The sequence below is a fragment of the Saccopteryx bilineata genome, chromosome 6, assembly GCF_036850765.1.
Source record: "Saccopteryx bilineata isolate mSacBil1 chromosome 6, mSacBil1_pri_phased_curated, whole genome shotgun sequence".
Taxonomy (NCBI): domain Eukaryota; kingdom Metazoa; phylum Chordata; class Mammalia; order Chiroptera; family Emballonuridae; genus Saccopteryx; species Saccopteryx bilineata.
The window spans coordinates 153,170,039-153,191,287 of NC_089495.1; the positions used below are offsets into that span (position 1 = coordinate 153,170,039).

The following is a 21,249-nucleotide window of genomic DNA, read 5'->3' on the forward strand; positions in this document are numbered from 1 at the left end:
ACCTGCTGCTAATTCCAACTAGAAGCAGTGGTCACTAGGACTTAAACTCTAACTGCAAAGTGTAGAAATGTAACAACGCTTTCCCTAAATACTTGCAGGATTTACAGGTTACTCAGCAAACTGTTCAAAGACTGTCCAAGAGGCACTTCCAGCATTACATCACCCAAGGACTGACTTTCACGTGGACAGGTCCACACACTGTGATCCTGACAATTCCCACTGCTGCTAAGGATGGCTCTTTCCTCCACCCTGACAATCTGGAGCTCAGAAACAGAGAAACAAAACCGACCCCTTGTCCTTCTGTTCTCTATTCACCTCTCAACCTGCCTCAACCAATCAGGGGTTTTCTACTTGTGTGAGACCAACACCTATATGTGTCTCCTTACTAACTGGATAGAAACCTTTACCCTAATCTATATCACCCTAAATATCAACCTAATCCCACCCCATGAGCCTCTTTCAGTTCTTAGTACACTTCCTGTCAATCTAAGGACCAAACGAGCTGTACAGGTAATCCCTCTTCTTGTTGCTTTAGGAATCTCTACAGAAGTAGGTCCAGGGGCAGGGGGACTGGCCACTGCCCTGTCTTATTCCCACTCTCTGTCTCTCTGAAGCCCAGCGAATTCATAAAAAACAAACCAAGTCATGGAATCAGTGGTTTCACACAAACTGGGTGTCTTGACTATTGCCTTTCATTGGTCCACTCACTCTCCTATTTATTTTTCTAACTTTTGAACCCTACCTCTTACATTTGTTCACTAGTTTCTTACAGAACCACATGCAGACCTTCACCAATCAGAAAATTGGAAAAATCTACCTAACCCTACACACCAACATTGAAACCTGCCCTTGCGAAACAGAAAAATCTTGAACTCTATAAAAACACCCCTACTACAAACAAAGTTCCTGCAGGCTCAAATGAGAGAAATCTCCAGGATTACCTACAATCAAATGCTTTTACAACCCCTACTCCAACTACCCCAGTGGGGGGTTCACGAAGGAGGCCCCCAATAGGGATAACAGCAGGAAGTAGCTCCAGAAGATGGCCAGTCCGAGACAAACCTCCTTCCTGAACCCCATACCCTCTCCTTCCCCCCACCTCTTTTCCTTTTTATCATACCACAGAGTTGAGAAATGATAGATACATGAATTTACCAGGAATTCCAACTGCCCTTTTGATGTTCCGCTTATCTGTCAGACCTCACCCTTACTCACTGCACTATCGCCTCTGAGACAGAAGAATTCCAAGAAGCTGGCAAGCCACCCCAAGGAGGAGCATTCCAGACATACCAGGACTTTTGATTCAACACCCACTTTGCTCGAGATTCTCCTTACCCTATAAAATTCGTCCCCTAGCTTGTACTGGTGCCTTTCCTCCTGGACAAGTGCCCAGCAGGGTTCCTTTCTTCCCTTCAATAAAGCCTCTTACTCTGGTCTTTTTAGACTCCCATGGATTCCAACAATTTTCTTCTGTTGGATTCATGAAGAATTTATTTCAGTGATTCTCAATCCTGGCCGGTTCCCCAACCTGAGTTCTGGGTGCTGGGCTGGGCAAATCTGTATCCTTAACAAGTCCCCATGTAACTGTGATACCCAGGTGGGTGGAGAACCACTGTTTCATTCAGTTACAACCCCTTGGATAGACCTCCCACCACAGTTACCAAATGCACATGCTGTGCCTCCTGACCATTAAGGCCCAACCCAAGGAAATCTTCCCAAACTGCCTGGACTCTACAGAATGTGTGGTCCCTGTCTAAAGTGGAGACAGCAACGGCACCTATGTCCATAGAATGCTATGCAGACTAACAGGTGAAGCAGTTAAACCCAGGCCACCCAGGGAGTAAGAGCTCTACAAATGGCAGCTGTTCTTACTGGTGGAAAGAGTTGGCTCTAGAAAAGAGGAAGATCAAGAATAGAAAGAGCTCATCTCATCAACTTCACCTATTGACCTTAACTCTTAACATATGAAAAAGAGTCTTTAAATGTGAATTAACCACATTTACAGAAGAAAGCAGAATTAGATTTACAGCTAACATTAAGGTTCCACACCTGACCTATGGTGGAGCAGTGGATAAAGCATCAACCTGGAACACTTGAGGTCGCCAGTTCAAAACCCTGGACTTGCTTGGTCAAGGCACATATGGGAGTTGATGCTTCCTGCTCCTCCCCCCACCCCTTCTCTCTCTCTCTCTCTCTCTCTATCTTTCTTTCTCTCCTCTCTAAAATGAATAAAGTTAAAAAAAAAAGATTAAAGGTTTCAGGAAAACATCTGAAAGTGCTTCTGCCCAGGAGAAGGTACTTCCACAATGTCAAAGACAAGCAGGCTGGGATTTTTAGGGTCACACAACAAGGGAAATCCCAGTGGTCGCTGGGGCCCCCTCTACGCACCATATTCGGTCAGTTGGGGGAGGTGGAATGTTGACGGCCAGTGTTCCTCTACATTCTTGTACTTCTACAGTTAGCAGCAGGGGTGTGTTGGAGACTTCTTCAATCTTCTTTTTAATGAACTCTGTCTCCGTTGCTTTTTGGAAATATTTTGACTTGGTAATTTTATCAACGAATCTCATAATCTTACTTGTCCGATGACCTCCAACATACCTGTAAATGAGGAACACAAAGGGGTGTTAATATAAACTTTGCTTCTTCATAAACAAAAACTTCACGGCCCTTTGTTCACCTTCATTTAGACCACAGTTTCTCCACCACAGCACCACCGAGGTCGCTGGTATTTTGGTCTGGGGAATTCTTTGCTGCGGAGACTGTCCTGTGCAAGGTAAGATGTTTAGCAGCATCCCTGGATGCCACCTACTATGTCACTAGCACATTCCCCCCAGGCATGACAGTAATGTCTTCTAGGAGGCAAAAGAATCCCCAATTGAAAACTACTAAGTCAGATAAGGTATAAACATCACACAGAGCTGAATCTTAACAATGGAGAGTCAAAGTTCTCATAGGACAAACCCAGGAGGCATCTCCTGTTTATGAGGCTCAAATATTAAACATAAAAACTCAGTGTCCTCTTAGAGAAATCTCAGCATCTCTAGAAGGCACTAAGAAATCAGACTGCATCGATAGGAACACAAAACACAATTTTTTACTGACTGCATTTTGGGTGATGTCATAGCAACTTTGAATGGCAACTATTTTTTAAAGGTCTTAGGAACTTCTAAAGAAAAATGCTACATCAAACTGACATGCTAGGCCAAAACCAAGCTTTTGTATTCATTCATATCTACCATAAGACTGCTCTAAGAAGAGAGAATATTTGCTTTTTGAAACCCTCCACAGTTCCAGAGTGTCAGGAATAGTGTGTGTGTGTATAAGGAAAAGCAATCATTCCTAAGAAGGTCAAGCAGGTAGATTTTAAATAATGGACACAAACTTTAGAACCAACTCCTCAAACACCTGGATTCTCTTTCCATCTTCTGTAGGATTTCAAAACTGAATAGACTTTTATTTTCTTACAGATGCTCCTGGCTCCTAGATAATCTTTAAATAATTAAAAGGTCTGTACAGAGAGGCTGTTTAAGCCTTTGATCATTCCACAGTCCAAGTAACAGGCAGAGAGAGCCCCAGAAATGAAGTTCATGATCCAAAATATCAGCTAAATGATTCACAGTTTCAAAATTCATCAAAGAGCCCTGGCTGGATGGCTCGCTTGGCTGGAGCATTGGCCTGCAATGCAGAGTTGGCTGGTTCGGTCCTTGGCCGGGGCACATACAGAAACAGATTTATACTTCTGTCTCCCCCATACCTCCCTTCCTCTCTCTGGATTCAATAAAAATAAAAGATTAAAAAAATAGAAAAAAATAAAGACAAAAAAAAAAGGCAACAGAGAACATTAAAAAAAAATTCACCAAAGAAATCACGTGAACGTTTCAGCTTTGTAGGAACTAGACTGCTCACAAAAATTAGGAGATATTTCAAAATGAATAGCAGCTCAACAGAAATGTGACCCACTGAAGGAGTAATGCTCTCCACTGAGCACCAGAGGGCGGTGTTGTGTAATTTGTGCTCCTTGTGATAAGCACACCCTTCAATTCTATATATTATTTACTCCAATGGCCTGAGAAATCCATTTTGGTTAGGGCCCTCTTATGTAAGGAAAGCATTATGGGTCTTTTTGCTTCGGGGTCTGGAATTTAGACAAGCCACTGATTTGGGGTTATTAATGCAAAAACCATTCACTCAATGTGAAGGAGAAAAGAAGATCATAGAGAAAGAAGGGGAAAAGCTCCCTCCCAGCTTGCTGCCTTGATGGCTGGAGACCCAGAACAGGACCACTCACCCTTCGGCCCCCGGGAGGAGGAGTTTGTCTCCTGCGCTGGGATCTGGGGCCTCGTCTTCATCAGAGGAGCCAGCACTGGAGGACTCCTCATCGCTGTCGGCCAGACAGTATGCCCTGGGCCTGCAACTGAACAGGACAGAGTCACCACCGCAACCTGCCGTCACCCAGGCTTGGCTTAGAAAGAGAACGCAGACACCCCACCACCACAGTCATCATTCTCCCCACCACACCCCACAAAGACAAGGTCCAATCCAAGAGTCCCCAGATTGGACTGGTTAACCCAGGAGACACTTCAGCGCCAAGTTCCCTGGGAGGAACACAGAGGCCTTGCGTCTGAAGAGTTTACTTTTGCGCAGGCGTCAGGACAGATGGTGGGAGTTCGGTGCGGTTGACACATACGCAGTGAGTTCATCAACAGTGCAGCAATAGTCAATTAGGAGATGAATGGAAAGAATGATGGTTGCAAGGGTGAGGTGACAGCTTATGTTGGAGACAGACCACCCCTATCAATGACAGGGATGTGACTTCACTGGGACAAAATGAACAAAGGACAGAGTAGTCTCTGAACACTATTAAGCAACCAAATGGTCACTAAGCAAAGGCTAGGTCTTGTATTTTTGACAAGGACAAAATTATTGGGACAGGATAAGGCAGTAGAACTTAGGTCCTATCTCCCTGCAGGTACAATCCTTTGGGGTTTTCCTCTGATGTTGTCCTTTGGCCACCAGAAGAAGCCTACTGGGGCAGCCATCTCCTAGTCAACGGGAGCCAAGGGCACCCAAGGGCATAGCACACACACTGGAGTGGACTCGAAGGCCCATCAGATGCCCCAGCACTGGGTGGCAGGACTGAAATCTCCGCCCCTGAAACAGGAGCCTGGCTGTAAAAGAACCCCGTGAGTGTCCTCCCTGGCAGGACACCCGGATCCTCCTTACCCCCAGCCCTGAAACATTAGAGCCAGCTGCTTCAGCCACCAGGCTTGAGTGTAGTATTAAAGGGAAACTCCCTCTGCAGACACAAAAGCCTCTTGTCCCCAGCCACCGAAACAGCAACAGCACCTAAATGACTTGTTCTCCCTCTCCAGCCCAGCTGGGCTGAGAAATGCAAATGTGCCATTCGTTGGTCACAAAGCGACTTCAGATCTTTCCACAGAAGCCCTCACTAGAACTTCACTTATTATTTAACTGTACATAGCAACATATGATTTCCAAGAAAGACTAAATATGGTCTTGAGATGAGGAAAGTTGGGGATGTAAATCCCCAAGGATAACACAACCATCTCAAAAATGTATCTTACTTCTCTACCTGTAATGACTGGGCTCCCTGGCTGCCACCTAGCTCCAGGTAAGGTATCTGTGTCCTGCTCCCCATCCACCAGCACAAAAGGCTGCCTCAAGATCCGGGACTCCAGTGAAACTCACTGAGCCACTGCCCCCTCCTGTCCTCACCAGCACTGTCATCTGGCAGCCTCCAGACTCAGGGCAGAAGCTGAAGGCCAGCACTGCAGCAAGCTCTCAGGTTCTCTGCAGGGCAGAGAACAGGAAAAATTCTGTGACTGGAAGTGAATAATTTAGATAATGGTATACGAGTTAAAGCCGATCAGATGACATGAAATTCTGATTTTGACCAAACATTACCTCTTCTTTCTGCAGGGGAAGCTATATCACATGGAACCCAATACTTACTAATTAAACGTGTAACTAATTGTTTGGCTGATACTCAGTTTTATAACTGAACATGTATTTTATGATCTCAACCTTATGATGTCAGCATGAACTTCAAGAGAAAGACACACTACATACATCCTTATTTCTAAAAGACATGCTAGAACTAACAAAGCCTAATTTTTAAAAACACACCTTAGAATTCCAGGTGAGTGTGATAACCTTTCCAAGAGTCACCTTTTTAAAAGGCTTATTGCAGCTTTGCTGCCTCTGCTAACAATCTTTGTGGAAATGTATTTGGAGCCAGACACATAAGAAAAAGTGAATCCTTTTATCACTGATACTCTGTTTCAGACCAAACATTTTATTTTTTGGTCTCATCATCACTACTGGCTCTGAAGGAGGACTTCTAGCAATTTCTCAAATATTCAATTCATCTACAAAGTAGGATGATTTTCTGTCACTCGGATAGTTCAAAGAATGTCACAGCCTCCAGAGGCAACTCTTAAAAAGCATCTCCAAAATGCTGTAAGTGAAGGATTCATAACAGTCCAGTGAGGTGACTGCTTTGTGGGGGACACACTCACAGTGTATTCATGTTCTTTTATTTAAAAGAAATTTGTCCCATACATCTGCCACAGACACCCATGTGAGTACATCCACAGAGCCAGGCGTAGTCACAGTGTAGACTGCAAGCACTTGGCTCTCAAAATATCAGGGGCCTCAGGGTGGAGTGGTGGAGACAGTTCAGGGTACACTGTGGCCCAGTGACCCAACATGGAGGACAGAGGGGCCTCCAGGTGTGGACCTGCCCCCATGCCCAGGCTGCAGTGGTGGAGCGAGAAGAGGCCAAGAGCATTAGAGGAAGTGCCCCACTCCAAGGCCACCTTTCATTTCAAGGGCAGCCCACTCACAGGACGTTTCCTGACTGACTCACTTTGGCCTTCCCAGGCCATTCCTAATGTTAAGACTGCTCAGCTCACTACTTGAATTTTACTGAGTTTACTACTGCCTCAAAGTTATATTAACTACTTATGGAACAAGAAAACTATTTGGGAAATAAACTAAAGGAAAAATGTTTGCAAATATAAAGTGTATACACATTTCAAAGAAGAAAGGACTTCACCAGAATAAAACAACATAGATTTCAACTTCCCACCATCACCCTCAGGGCAATAACGTGAAGATGTGAACCAACTTCCTCCCAGTAAGTAGGACATCTCCCAGGTTGAACAGCACCTCCTGATTCCCCAGGGGCACAATTATTTGCACACTTGAAGGAGGACTGAAAAAAGCAGGGAAACAAAGGAGAGACCCTGCCAGAGCCCGACAGCAGAGGAACAAGCACTCACCTGAATGTGAGGCCCTAGACTGGCAGCCACAGGCTACAAGGAGGGCCTAGAGGAAAAGGGCTCCCAATCCACCAGACATTCTACTCTTTGGGGAGGTTTAACACTAAGCAAAATTTCAGTACTAAAATCACAAGCTTAATAACAGCTAATACTGACTTCTGTTTCTACTTCAGTATGTAGCTTCAGGGTAACTGCATATGCTCAGGACTGAGCAAGTGAAGAAGTGGATTCTAAATCACTTCTGGGATTAGGTTCTTAGCTATGGATGGGCTTTCAGGGCCTCTTGATGCTCCCAGAGACTGTGAACCAAATGGTACATATACATGTGGGCCTTTTCTGGGAGAAAGGTCCAGAGCTCTCAGATTCCCAAAGGGGTCCTTTTTTTTATACAAAAAAAACGGGTTAAGGGTTCATCTGCCCAGGGCTTTTGCCCTGAATGAAGTACTTTGGAGTTGTAATTTTCCTTGTCAAATTAAGTGACAGCCAATTACAAGTCAACATAGAATTTAACACTTTCATAGGAAGGAGCAAAACATTTTATAAACCAGACTCTACTGAAAAAAAAATGGTACTTTAGAAATGTATTACAAATTAAATATAGTACTATCATATTTCAAAAGCAGAGGATTTTTTTTCAGTCTACAGAAGACTGCTTGCTCAGAAACATGTCCATCCTCTGATCAGTCAGTTTATGAACCTGAAATTGTGCCAAGACAGCCAGATGAATAATAGCTAACGTGGAACACCTAAGTGGCAAGGATCTAAGGGACCTGGCTGTGTGAGGGCCCCACCTCCTGCCCAAGGCCCCACCCCCCTTTCAGTGATGTCCCAGCAGCTCTATGCCAACACAGGCTGCTTCCAGAAAGGGCTCCTTGTACAAATGCTGCTGACAGATGTTTGCTCTGCTGTGATCCTGTTTATTTAGACCTCAGGTTAAAGACTGCTCCTGCCTGACCATCATTTTATAAGCAGCTTCATTTTATAAGCAGCTGGTTCTGCAGTTGGTGTCGTCAGGCTGGCCTGATGCTCAGGGGTGCAAGGCGATGGGTTGGGGGGCTGGAGCAGGGAGAGAAGTCAAGTCTGACCACAAGACTAGATCCCCTAGCAATTCAAATCAAGGAAGTCTGTACACTTTTCCTACCAGGAAATCCTCTTAAATACGCCTGATCTTAATCCTCTCAGGTCTACAAAGTGAGTCTTTATGTCCAGGAACGTGATGAAAGGACAAGCTTCCTAGTGGTGTCACATGGGACCAAACACGACTCAGCAGTGAGAGGGTATGAAATGCCACATGGAGAGTTGATAAATACCACTCACCAGAAAATACAATCCAAAGATTGCCGAATCCAAACACATTTTAACAAATAGAAGAATGAAAGGGAAATAGCACAAATACAGGTTAGAGTGCATACAGCAAGTGAAATTCTCCAATTATTAAAATAGGAACATTTCATTAAGTAACTTGGATAAATCAGAATAATCTACATAAAAGAGCATTCTCAAATGCTTGACCCAGCCCCCCACCTGCTATTAGTACAATATAAATAGAAGTATGAGGTCAGTATCATAATAAGCAACAATTTAAGAGCATGTATCTTATATTTAGACTCTGAGAAGGTGGCTCCCTGAGGCACTTTCCTGTCATTGCACTGTTAATTCTATATAGAGGGGCTCAAGATGTAAGAAGCAGACTCCAATTATCATTTTCAGCTTGGTAAAAATCATTATGTAATTTAAATTGGTAGTCAATCATTTTAAAGGTGTGTGGGAATGTAAAATTTCCAGCTTAACCATTCTAGGCATTTAACTTCATTAATTAGCTCGCAAATTTGGAATAGTTACTATATCAGAAATTCTGGGCAGTAGATGCAATCTCTTCTACAAAGACAGGCATTTACTGAACAAATCAATATTGTATTATTTAAAGAAAATGCATCTCAAAACACTTTAAGAGCACCCTCTTGGCTACAAAATCAATCACTAGTAATAAATATTTGTGATTAAAGCAGAGAGATCGCCTAAGGACCTCAGCCTTGCCCACACACGGCTGTTTGTGGCTGTAGGTTGAAGGAGGTACTTTCTGAGGTAATTCTTTTCTTCACAGAGCATTTTTATTGCACAGACAAGCCTGCCCTGCTGGTGAGTCAGTGATGCTTTCTGGGAAATCAAGAAAGCAGCACGGAGGCCAAAAGGCGCTGAGTGGAGGTGGGGACTCCCAGCCAGGGAATGAAACTAGGGAACCACTCCCCGAAGCCCTCTGTGGCCCAGAAGCACTTACATGGAAGCTCACTCCACATCCAGGACTACACACCAAACCTGCTTTGCAAAAGCTCGGGGGAGAGGTGGGTTCCCCAGGGTTGGATTAGGAAATTCATATAGCCCCTTACCCTTCTTTGCCAATTTCTCCAACCTTCAGGGCTTCAACAAGAGGCTCTTTACCTAGTTTGGTCAAATTCATTTTGGTCTCAAGAGTCATCAGAAAGGACCCATTGTAGGACATTTCCAAATTGATCCAGAGTCCTGGAGAAATGGTGAAAAAAACAGAAGGTGGTTTTTTTTCCCTCCAGAAAAACATGACTATAAATGACAGCATAAAAATTAAATTTGAAGTATCTAAATAGGTATCACACTGAAAGTCTCTAGCTATATATTGCCTGAGGCACGCAAGAGGAAATTGCAAAAAGTTTCTAGAAATGGTTCAAGCTCTTGGCAAATTGCTGGCATTTCAATACCCATTAAAATGGTCACAGTGAAGGCCCTGGCCAGTTGACTCAGCGGTAGAGCGTCAGCCTGGCATGCAGGGGTCCCACGTTCGATTCCCGGCCAGGGCACACAGGAGAAGCGCCCATCTGCTTCTCCACCCCTGCCCCCTCACTGTCTCTCTCTTCCCCTACTGCAGCCGAGGCTCCATTGGAGCAAAGATGGCCCAGGCGCTGGGGATGGCTTTGTGGCCTCTGCCTCAGGCGCTAGAGTGGCTCTGGATGCAACAGAGCAACGCCCCAGAGGGGCAGAACATCACCCCCTGGTGGGCATGCCAGGTGGATCCCGGTCGGGCGCATGCAGGAGTCTGTCTGACTGCCTCCCCGTTTCCCGTTTCCAGCTTTGGAAAAATGAAAAAAAAAAAAAAAATGGTCACAGCGAACTCAATGCACATTGGCAGAGTCTCATCCTCAGGGTTCTTCTCACATTTAGTAAGAGGATGGCCTGACCCAGGGCAAAGCCAGGGCAAGGTCTGCTGATTCCTAGCCAGTTATGAGGCAGAAGAGAGGTGCAGAGACTTCACTGCCAGCTGGGTTGTTCCTTAAAGGCACATGTGAGAGCCACTGTCTTTCTTAAAATTGCCTAAAATTGTGGGGGCGGAAAGGAAGGGAGACCAAAAACGGTTCAGACTTAGCTCGGAAGGATAAGGACAGAGACAAAAACTTTTAGAACCTTTTATTTCTGGAAATTGCCTAGTAATGGAAACAAAAAAATGAGTGTTTGAGCCCCATACTTTGTACCTCAGTTTAAAAACCTGTTCCTTGCGCCTGATCAGGCAGTGGCATAGTGGGTAAAGCATTAGCCTGGGACACAGAGGACCCCAGTTCAAAACCTCTAGGTCACCGGCTAGCGCACAGGGTCACTGGCTTGAGCATGGGATCATAGACATGACCCCATGGTCACTGGCTTGAGCTTGAAGGTCACTGGCTTGAAGCCCAAGGTCGTTGGCTTGAGTCCAAGGTCACTGGCTTTATCAAGGGGACACTGGCTCAGCTGCAGCCCCTAGTCAAGGCACATATGAGAAAGCAGTCAATGAACAACTAAGGTGCCCCAATGAATTGATGCTTCTCATCTCTCTCCCTTCCTGTCTGTCCCTATCTGTCCCTCTTTTTGTCTCTCTCGCTAAAAAAAAAAAAGAAGAAGAAAAAACCCTGTTCTTTGGAAAAGATACTTAATACTAATGTCAGTAAGATCAAATCTAAGAGGTTTTTGACTTTGTGGAATTTCACTGGGATGGCCCACCAGCAGAAATCTAAAATGCAAACAGGTTATCAATCCCCTGGGGACCTTCTACACCAAGATTCTATGACTCAGCAGGTAAGACAGGATAGACTGATTTTTCAGACTCAGAGTGTCATAATACCTCAATAAAAATACGATCCTTCAAGTGGGTGTTTAAATGTTAATAAACTTTTAGAGATCCTCATTAGACAAAAGACAACATTTAAAGGAAGCAGGAAATTACTCAAAAACTATCATTCATACCCAGCAGCATTTCCAAGCAATTACAGTAAATAACCTATCCTTCATTTGGCCACCATCTCAGCTAAAAGCTTTGCTTAACCTCAAGAAGCACTAATGATATATACAATAATTCCTCACTAAAGGCAGAATCATTTCCAATTTGTTTTCAACAAATTCTTTTTATCATAATTGAAGGTAAATATTTTCCATGAATGACCTAGTTTAAGTGATATGCAGATCAATTGTGATTGTCTTCCTCACAGCAACTCACAAAATGCTTTATTTCTTGCTTACATTAAGCAGTTAGAAATCATTACTTAGCTTGCTCTTCAAAGATACTGTTACTGGAAGTAAAGGGCACATCTGCTTTCATAAACACATTTAGTCATTAATCACTTCTAATAGAAGAAGGATCAGGGCAAAAGATTTTATATTAATAGATTTTAAACTCCATGTAAAAAGAACGTCAATAAAGAAAATATTCCATATTTCCAGCTTTATTTAACCTGAGAATCAATAGACTCAAATTATTCAGACATAATCATTTCTTTTGAAAATTCTAGTCAGGTTTACAATAAATATTAATAGTATTGCCTTTGAAGGTTGTCATATTAAGGACTGAGAATTTTACTTCTTATAAAGTCAAAGGTTTTGTTTGTCTGTTTTTTATTTTATTTTATTTTTTTTTTGTAACAGAGACAGAGAGAGGGACAGATAGGGACAGGCAGGCAGGAAGGGAGAGAGATGAGAAGCATCAATTCTTCATTGCGGCTCCTTAGTTGTTCATTGATTGTTTCTCATATGTGCCTTGATGGGGGAGGGGGAGTAGGGATGGGGCAACAGCAGAGCAAGTGACCCCTTGCTCAAGCAAGTGACCTTGGGCTTCAAGCCAGCGACCCTGGGCTTCAAGCCAATGAGCGATCTATGGGCTGAAGCCAGTGACCATGGGGTCATGTCTATGAACCCACTTTCAAGCCGGCAACCCTGTGCTCAAGCTGGTGAGCCGTGCTCAAGCTGGTGAGCCCACGCTCAAGCCGGATGAACCGGCACTCAAGCCAGCAACTTGGGGCTTCAAACCTGGGTCCTCTGCATCCCAGACCAATGCTCTAGCCATTGCGCTACCACCTGGTCAAACTATTTGTCTGTTTTAAACGAGGGGCTGTGGATACAGGCTTAGTAGGCTTCTGGCCCGTGCCCCAGTCACCAGGACACTCCCTCAGTGCCACAAGGTCCAGGAGCTGAGGCAGGGAAGAGTAGGGAAGGGCACATGGAGCCCGTTTACATGGTCTGGGGCTTAAGTTTCACTGGAAATTTCTCAACTGTTTTCCCTCCTCATCTGCATAAGGGAGACCACACTGACCTATGTAGCCCAGTGCCAGGCACACCCCGGTGGGGGCCCCTCCCCCTCTCGGCCATCGCCAGTCCACTTCCTTACTCCCACCACTCCTCGCTCCAGCCTGCTTGCTGCTATTGCCACGGCAGACAGGGGCCTGGCCAGAGGAGACCACAGGGCCAAGAGGAAAGGGGCTCTACTGGGCAGCCAGAGAGCCCTGGCTGGGGTGGGACAGGGCCAAGAGGTGGATGTCTCATCAGGCCTCTACGTGGGGACAGAGTCTGTTTCTGTGTCATTGTATATGTCCCAGGAGGTTCACCCATGGGGCCTTGCTCAGCACTGGTGGTTCTCAGTGGAAATATGAAGGAGTCAAGAATGGTTTGAGAACCTCTAAGAACAGATATCAACTGCAGATATTCCAACAAATTACTTTCCTCTGTGCTTGCCTTCAGATGAGGGTAAGGGGACAATGTTAGCATTAGGCGCAAGGAAAACCTGTGACGATTCCACAGGCGGAAAGCACCCAGAACACCTTGAGGCACAGCAGCCTGCAGCCAAGGCTGACTGGTTACATAACCGCTGAGTCAGGAGGCTGCCAACTTGCGAGACTGAAAGGTAAAGTGAACAGTTTCTAGAAAGGTTGTCTTTGCATTGGGGATCAATGCGGCAACACTGTGAAGACCAGGGCATACACTGTTCGGTGAGTGGTGTCTTCACTCTAACTGGGCTGAATGCTACTCATCTAGATGAATGCAGTTACAGAGTTGTTTCTTTCATGCTCTTGACAAAAGTTAAGACTTTACTGTGAGGCATTTAGTTTAAAATGCTACTTTCAATAACCATCTGTTCTTGGTAGTGCTCAAGGACAAAAACAAGAAGTTGAGCAGGACAATTTTTTAAGCCTTTAAATAGGAAGTAAGGTGGTCAGTCTTGAAAGGTTCTCGAAAAGGACATGAAAAGAGTCCTGTCTTAGCTTGGGCTGCTATTAACAAAATGCCATGAACTGGGTGATTTAAACAATGGACATTTCTCCCAGTTCTGGAGGCTGAAGTCCCAGATCAAGGTGCTGGCCAATTCAGTTCCTGGTGAGAGCTCTCTTCTTGGCTTGTAGATGGCCTTCTCACTGAGTCTTCTTCACAAGGCAGAGACAGAGCTAGCTAGCTCTCTGGTCTCTTGTAAGCACCCCTCCCTCGTGGCCTCATCTAAATCTAATCAATTACCTCCAAAGGCCTTATCTCCCAATACCATCACATTGAAGGTCAGGGCTTCAACAGACGAATTTGGGGCAGAGGAGACACACAAACCTTCACTCCATAACAGGTCTCCCAGGCACTAGGGGTCCTCACTTGAGGGGCTGTCCAGTGGTGAAGGGTGGTGCCTGATTGCCAACAAGTTCCTATAAAACCACCAGCCCTTTATTCTGGAACATGGGAAACAAAACTGACAATGACAATGCCAAACTTCAGTGAGTCTTTATGCAAGGACCTGTGAGCAGCTCAGGTGACTGTTTCCCACTCTTCAGATCTGTGAGGAAAGGACCAGTTACCACCACCACCACTACTCTGAGGGAGACTGTGGCAAACGGTACGGCTCACCCTATCCAAAATGCTTTTTGAGTTCTTAATACAAGATGGCAGAGCTAAAAATACCAAGATGAATCCCTGCCCTCAGGAAGTTTACACTTGAAGAAGAAAAATGCCTAGGCCAGCTGGTGTGGATCAGATTGTGATGCCACCAGTAAAATTAAATAGCCTTGGTGGGGATCACAGACAACTAGAACTCAGGTTCTTCTGCCTTTTCCCTGATATTCTATTTATCAGACCCCATAACCTCAGGAATAGTTCTATCAGGCCATATCCAACTAGTAACTTCACTCAGCAGTTCACTGTTTTATTACTACTAGAATCATTAAAGGAATCAGTCTCAATGGAACACGTGTAACAGGGCATTGTGGCTCAGGAGTTGAGAGAACCTAAAGCCTTGCTCACCTGAGCTTGGACCTCATGGTATCCTCCCCTCCCTTCCCTCTACCTTTCACTATTAGTGGTTGCTTTTCACTCTGAAAGTCAACATTTGGCATCCAAGGAACAAAACTTCTTAAAGTGGAGCATTAATAATATATTACCAAGAGCAGATGTTTGAGTTATCCGGCTCTTAGAAGAACTCACAAGTGATTGTTTTATTCCTGGCAAACAGATACCACAGAAAACCAGAATTCCTTGTGTTTGGCTGTGTCTTTCAGGATAGACACCATTTTTAGTTTTGTCTACCTGTAACTGTTCTTGGAAACAGCTCCACCTTTCAAGGTGGACATAATCGCAAATCAGTCTCCTCTCTCCCACCCCTAGCAAGTTCCACAAAAGGGTCTTTTTTCTTCCTTTACGCAGAATCCTTTTTCTTTCCAAAACACCATCTAGCAGAGACAGAGTGTGCACACTATTCCTGTCAGTGCCGAGTCCCATGGTCTGGCCCCGTCACGGTGCTCAGCCATGGACAGCTGCTCTCCTAATGTCTACTGTTGACATGAGTGTGGCAAGAGGAATGGGTAGGTTACAGCCTGACTCTGGTTCCAGTTTCTGAAACACTCAGTTGGCAAAGTAACTTCAGTCCCAGCACTGGATAAAGGAAACAGGCACTATAGGGCAGTGTTTTTAAATTGCTGGTCTGCCAGAAATTTCATGCTGGTCTGCAAAAGAGTTAACCACTTTTGATGTTGTATGAAGATTACAGACCCAATGATCTTAGCTGAATTCGCTTATGCTCAGGGTGATTGCCACTTACCAGCCTATATCATCGATGAAAATACTACTGAGGTGGTCTTAGATATCTTTGAAGCTTGTAGGCTCGTCCAAAGAACCTTTTGCACCATGCAGAGCATTTACAAATCATGTGCAATAGACAAAAAGCATTTGGACAAACTTATGTACTATTCAATGAATCGTACATGTGGAGTTTGGAAATTAAGCACCAGCTTGTACCATGTTGCACTGTTATGCACGGTTAAGACAAACTTTTATTCATTGTGTGTTTTCATTTCCAGTCAGCTTGGTCACAGGTCCCCAACTATAAAAAGGTTGAAAACCTTTTCAGTAACAACAAAGCTTTGCGACAGCAGCAGTAGAAACACTGATGGTTCATTCTATGCCACATGTCGTCTCTGAGCACTTTACATGTAACATTTTATCTCCTCCACAACCACATGAGGGAGACACTACTGACACCAGCACTTTCCAGATGAGAAAACTGAGACCAAGTAGCTAGTAACTTCCCGAAGTCTCACTGCTGGACAAGGAAGGAGCAGGGCCCCAACATGAAGGCCTGGCTCAAGCCCTTTTTCCTGTGAGCCTCTGGACCAGAAGCTGTGGAAGAAGACAGAAGGCCAGCTCTCAGGTGAGTCATGCCCATTTGGGCGTCAGCTTACACATGTAAAACACAGCAGGGTTAGCTAGGTCACCTCTGACTGCCCTTTCAAGTCTATATACTCATCTTCCCAATTCTGTAAGTGTTGGATTCCAAATTCATTTTAACCCCAAGAGAAAGAACATTAGGAGGGACTATACCAGAAATATACCAAATGTACCAAAAAGGTAACCCTGCCTCTCTGTCTCTGAATGGTGGGATGACGAATAATGTATTCCTTCTTACTTAAACATTCCAGTTTTCTCTACAATGAATATTTGTTGAATAAGTGAAGGAGCAAACATTACCTACCCTAACAGAGTTCATAAAACCAGGAGGAAAGCTTAGCTGAAAAGGCTGGCCTGGTGGACTCCAATTGCTGGCTCTGGAGACAGCAGCTCAGGTGGGAAGGGGAGGTCAGGTTGGGGGAGTTACAGAGACAGGACTCTGGACCCCACTGCATAGCCTGAATGCAAGAGAGCAGACCCCCACACACTCCACGGTTAAAGGTGTATGTGGAGAGGGAGGGGCAGAGATAAGGCAGGAGGGACAAACCTGGTTTCCAGTCACCTTCCCTTGGTAGGGAGTGAAGACACCCTGGGGAAGGTGGTTACTTAACCTTATTAACTTCACTGGAAATTGGCTGTGTCCCAGAACCCAGAAAGGCCACGATGGCCAAAATATGATTTCATTCAGAGGAACTACAGACTTTGCTCCTTTGGAGGCCACAAAAGCTGACAGTGGCATTTTTCTTTCCGTTTATCCTGGTAGGATCTGCTAGTTTTGAGCTGTAAGATAGATGGGTCAACTATGAACCCAGCAGTCTGACCCCAGAGCTGGCGCTCACAGCCACCACTCGGTGTTGCCTCAAGTAGAGCATCTGGGGGATGGAGCGATGCAGCCAGCTCTGGACCGCAGGGCCCACCGAGCCATGTGCCTCCCACAAACAAGCACAGGTTAGGAAGCATTAAAAAAAAGTATGTGTGGGGGGACCCCTGGGAGGTGCCTCTTCCTGGGGAGTGAGCTCCGCTCTAACGAGTCAGTTTTAGTAAGACACCCCTGATTTTAATTTCCCTGAGAGTTTCCCTTAGAGCAGCAGAATCCAAAACATGTACTTCTGTCACGTTCATTTCTGTTTTACTATCACTTGTATCCTTTGCAGACTTAGAAAAACATAATTTGACCGAACTTTTCAAACCCACAGGGTTTATGTCTTTATCATTCCTTCCCTCCCTTGTTATATAAGCAAGCAGAGCTCTAAAACTTGCCCTGAAAGGAGTTAAATAAGCCTCACATGGATTAAAAACCGAAAAGCTTTCATTTCTGGCGTAAGAATTTTCAACCAGTGTGCTGTAAGGATCTTTAAAACATGCAATTTTAGTCAGGGGCACTGACTTCTTTTCCCATAGATGGTCAAATAAATAAAATGACAACAGCCAACACAATAGTTATCTGGTGTAAATGAATCAAAATTATACCAATTTTAGGCCTTGGCTGGTTGGCTCAGCGGTAGAGCGTCGGCCTAGCGTGCGGAGGACCCGGGTTCGATTCCTGGCCAGGGCACACAGGAGAAGCGCCCATTTGCTTCTCCACCCCTCCGCCGCGCTTTCCTCTCTGTCTCTCTCTTCCCCTCCCGGAGCGCAGCCAAGGCTCCATTGGAGCAAAGATGGCCCGGGCGCTGGGGATGGCTCTGTGGCCTCTGCCTCAGGTGCTAGAGTGGCTCTGGTCGCAACATGGAGACCCCCAGGATGGGCAGAGCATCGCCCCCTGGTGGGCAGAGCGTCGCCCCATGGTGGGCGTGCCGGGTGGATCCCGGTCGGGCGCATGCAGGAGTCTGTCTGACTGTCTCTCCCTGTTTCCAGCTTCAGAAAAAATGAAAAAACAAACAAAAAACAAACAAACAAAAATTATACCAATTTTATTTGTCAGATCAGCAAAACCTTTTGTTGTTGTGCCACAGAATTTTAATAATTAGTGTATGAGTGCTATGAGACAGAAAGGCGACAGGCGACAGTCTCTTCCAAGGGACAGGTAAAGACTAGAGACTTAGACGACAGTCAAGTTCACTCAGAGCCTGACAAAGCTGTCCTGGGCAGCTGCAGAATTGAAAACCACAGGGACACTTCTGAAATGCAGCAAAGCCCAGCTGTGGCACTGTTCCCCTCCCACTGGAAATTTCTACTAATTCAACAAAGGACAAATTTGGTCCTGAGATAAGAGACTGCTAATGCATTAGAAAATAGAGCATGCACACGCATTATTTACTTTATTTAAGCCTGACTTTCAGAAGGTTTATGTTAGCTGATCATTTACCAGCTTGTTACATGCAAGTCAATTCCTAAAGAGGCAAAGAGCAAAGGGCAACCCAGAGCCTGCCAGAGGCCGCAGGAAGGCGGGCAGTGCCTGTATGCTTACAATGGAGTGGAGATCCTAGCGACACACTTAACAGATGATGCAACTTTTCTTTATTCTTTTAACTTTTTAAAAAATTTATTGAGCCCTGGCCGGTTGGCTCAGCGGTAGAGCGTCGGCCTAGCGTGCGGAGGACCCGGGTTCGATTCCCGGCCAGGGCACACAGGAGAAGCGCCCATTTGCTTCTCCACCCCTCCGCCGCGCTTTCCTCTCTGTCTCTCTCTCCCCTCCTGCAGCCAAGGCTCCATTGGAGCAAAGATGGCCCGGGCGCTGGGGATGGCTCTGTGGCCTCTGCCTCAGGCGCTAGAGTGGCTCTGGTCGCAACATGGCGATGCCCAGGATGGGCAGAACATCGCCCCCTGGTGGGCAGAGCGTCGCCCCCTGGTGGGCGTGCCGGGTGGATCCCGGTCGGGCGCATGCGGGAGTCTGTCAGACTGTCTCTCCCTGTTTCCAGCTTCAGAAAAATGCAAAAAAAAAAAAAAAAAAAAAAAAATTTATATTGATTTTAGAGAGACAGAGAGAGGAAGGGGAAGGGGGGGACGGACAGGCGGTGAAAGAGAGAGAGATGCATTCATTTGCTGTTCCACTTAGTTGTGCATTCAATGGTTGCTTCCAGTATGCGCCCCGCCCAGGGACCAAACCAGCAACCTTGGTGTAACCGACTGAGTTAACCAGCCAGGACTAAGATAATGTATCTTCTAAAATTTCACATGTGGTTAAGAAAACGCTAGCTAAATCATTTGCAAAGAATCTTATCCAGTTTTACTCTTAGTAAACCAGAAATTAATCAAACCTGGGAGCACTCAGATTTATTAAAGTGTAGACATAATTAACTGGTTATAGGCGATCTCAATGTGCTATATTAGGTGGAGTGCATTTGCAAATAATACTCTGGTCTCCCTCTTCTGAAATCAATGGGATGCTCAAAACATGAAAATATGGGCTCACTGTCAGCTGAAACATTGCTAAAGAGGACTGCTAATTGTAGCACCAGAAAAACAATCCCTTTGTATTTATATCAAATGTATATAACATAGAAAATTATTTCACTAAATATGGTTCAAGAGCCATCTGTTATAGCCATACAGAGACACAAGTAGATGTTAGAGTTTCTAAATTTTCCAAAACAAATATCATTCTCTTAAAAAGTTGGCATTACTTCCTGACCAGGCGGTGGTGCAGCGGCTAGAGCGACAGACTGGGAGGCAGAGGAACCAGGTTCGAAACCCTGAGGTTGCCAGCTTGAGGGTGGGCTCATCAGCTTGAGCGTGGGATCATAGACATGTGACCCCATGGTTGCTGGCTGAAGCCCAAAGGTCACACTGGCTTGAGCCCAAGGTCGCTGGCTTGATCAAGGGGTCACTCACTCTGCTGTAGTACCCCCCTCGCTCCCCTTGTCAAGGCAGATACGAGAAAGCAATCATTGAACAACTAAGGTGTCGCAATGAAGAACTGATGCTTCTCTCTCCCTTCCTATCTGTCCCTATCTGTCCCTCTCTCTGACTCTGTCCAAAAAAAAAAAGTTGTAATTCTTTACTACCCTACCTTGTTCCTGATCCTTTTGAGGAAGAGTATAAATCCCGGCTGGGTGGAAAGAGGTCCACTTGAACGGAGTATTAGAGGGGGGAAATCAGCTGCTACCCCGACTGGGAGATTTTCCTCCTGCCTACCTGGCACATTCTTCTTTTCACCAAACTCCCATGTAATAAATTTTTTATCAAGGTCCTTTGAAAGTTACGTGCCACAAAACAGACATAAATCTTTACATTTATTTAAACTCTCTATGCATTCTAATCAACTCTTTCTTCCCCAACCCAAAAGAGTAGGTATAAATAATGTCAATAGTAGTCTTAAAAATCAAATCTGAGAACCTTGCTCTAATAGAGAGCCTTACTTTCAAAATATTGCCTGACATGTCTTCCTTTATCCAACACCTACTAAGCACCTACCGGGAGTGGTAAGGAACATGAAGATGTAAAACATGAAAATGAAAGAAAGTGTAACCTAGAAGCTGGGGCGAGGTAAAGACGTGGATACATACGGGCAGAGGCAGCTCCTGGAATGCGTTCAGGGATGGGCAGATGGCACACGTGAGGCCCACGAAAGGAGAGGGAGGCGGAAATCCTGCCCACTGCCTCTCACCCTGCAGCCATCTAGGGTGGGGACTGTTTCTAAATCACACAAAAGCTCAGGCCTCCCAGCACATGAGCATCTTTGAGCTGGAGGAGGACTTTTGAAGGATCTGAGAGAGGAAGTCCTGATCTATTCCCCATTGGTTTGAGGCTGTGACTGTTAAGAACGAAGACAACCAACATGAAATACATGATTTAAAAAGGAGGCCCTGGTCATTTGGCTCAGTGGTAGAGCGTTGGCCTGGCGTGCAGAAGTCCCGGGTTCGATTCCCGGCCAGGGCACACAGGAGAAGCGCCCTTCTCCACCCCTCCCCCTCTCCTTCCTCTCTGTCTCTCTCTTCCCCTCCCACAGCCCAGGCTCCATTGGAGCAAAGATGGCCCAGGCGCTGGGGATGGCTCCTTGGCCTCTGCCCCAGGCACTACAGTGGCTCTGGTCGCAACAGAG

The 21,249-nt window shown here is 45.4% G+C and overlaps 1 protein-coding gene across 3 annotated transcripts in view; it reads right to left on the reverse strand.

The window, feature by feature from the left end:
- The window catches only part of TEX2 (testis expressed 2), a 122,738-nt gene that overhangs the window by 12,720 nt on the left and 88,769 nt on the right, over positions 1-21,249 (reverse strand). For 2 of the 3 annotated variants that reach the window (XM_066234335.1, XM_066234336.1), the window contains exons 8-10: positions 9,692-9,824; positions 4,289-4,414; positions 2,389-2,598 (exon numbers count right to left, since the gene is read on the reverse strand). In XM_066234335.1, the coding sequence (XP_066090432.1) occupies positions 2,389-2,598; positions 4,289-4,414; positions 9,692-9,824 (469 nt within the window). The remainder of the gene's footprint in view (positions 1-2,388; positions 2,599-4,288; positions 4,415-9,691; positions 9,825-21,249) is intronic. The other variant, XM_066234337.1, reaches the window with a different exon arrangement.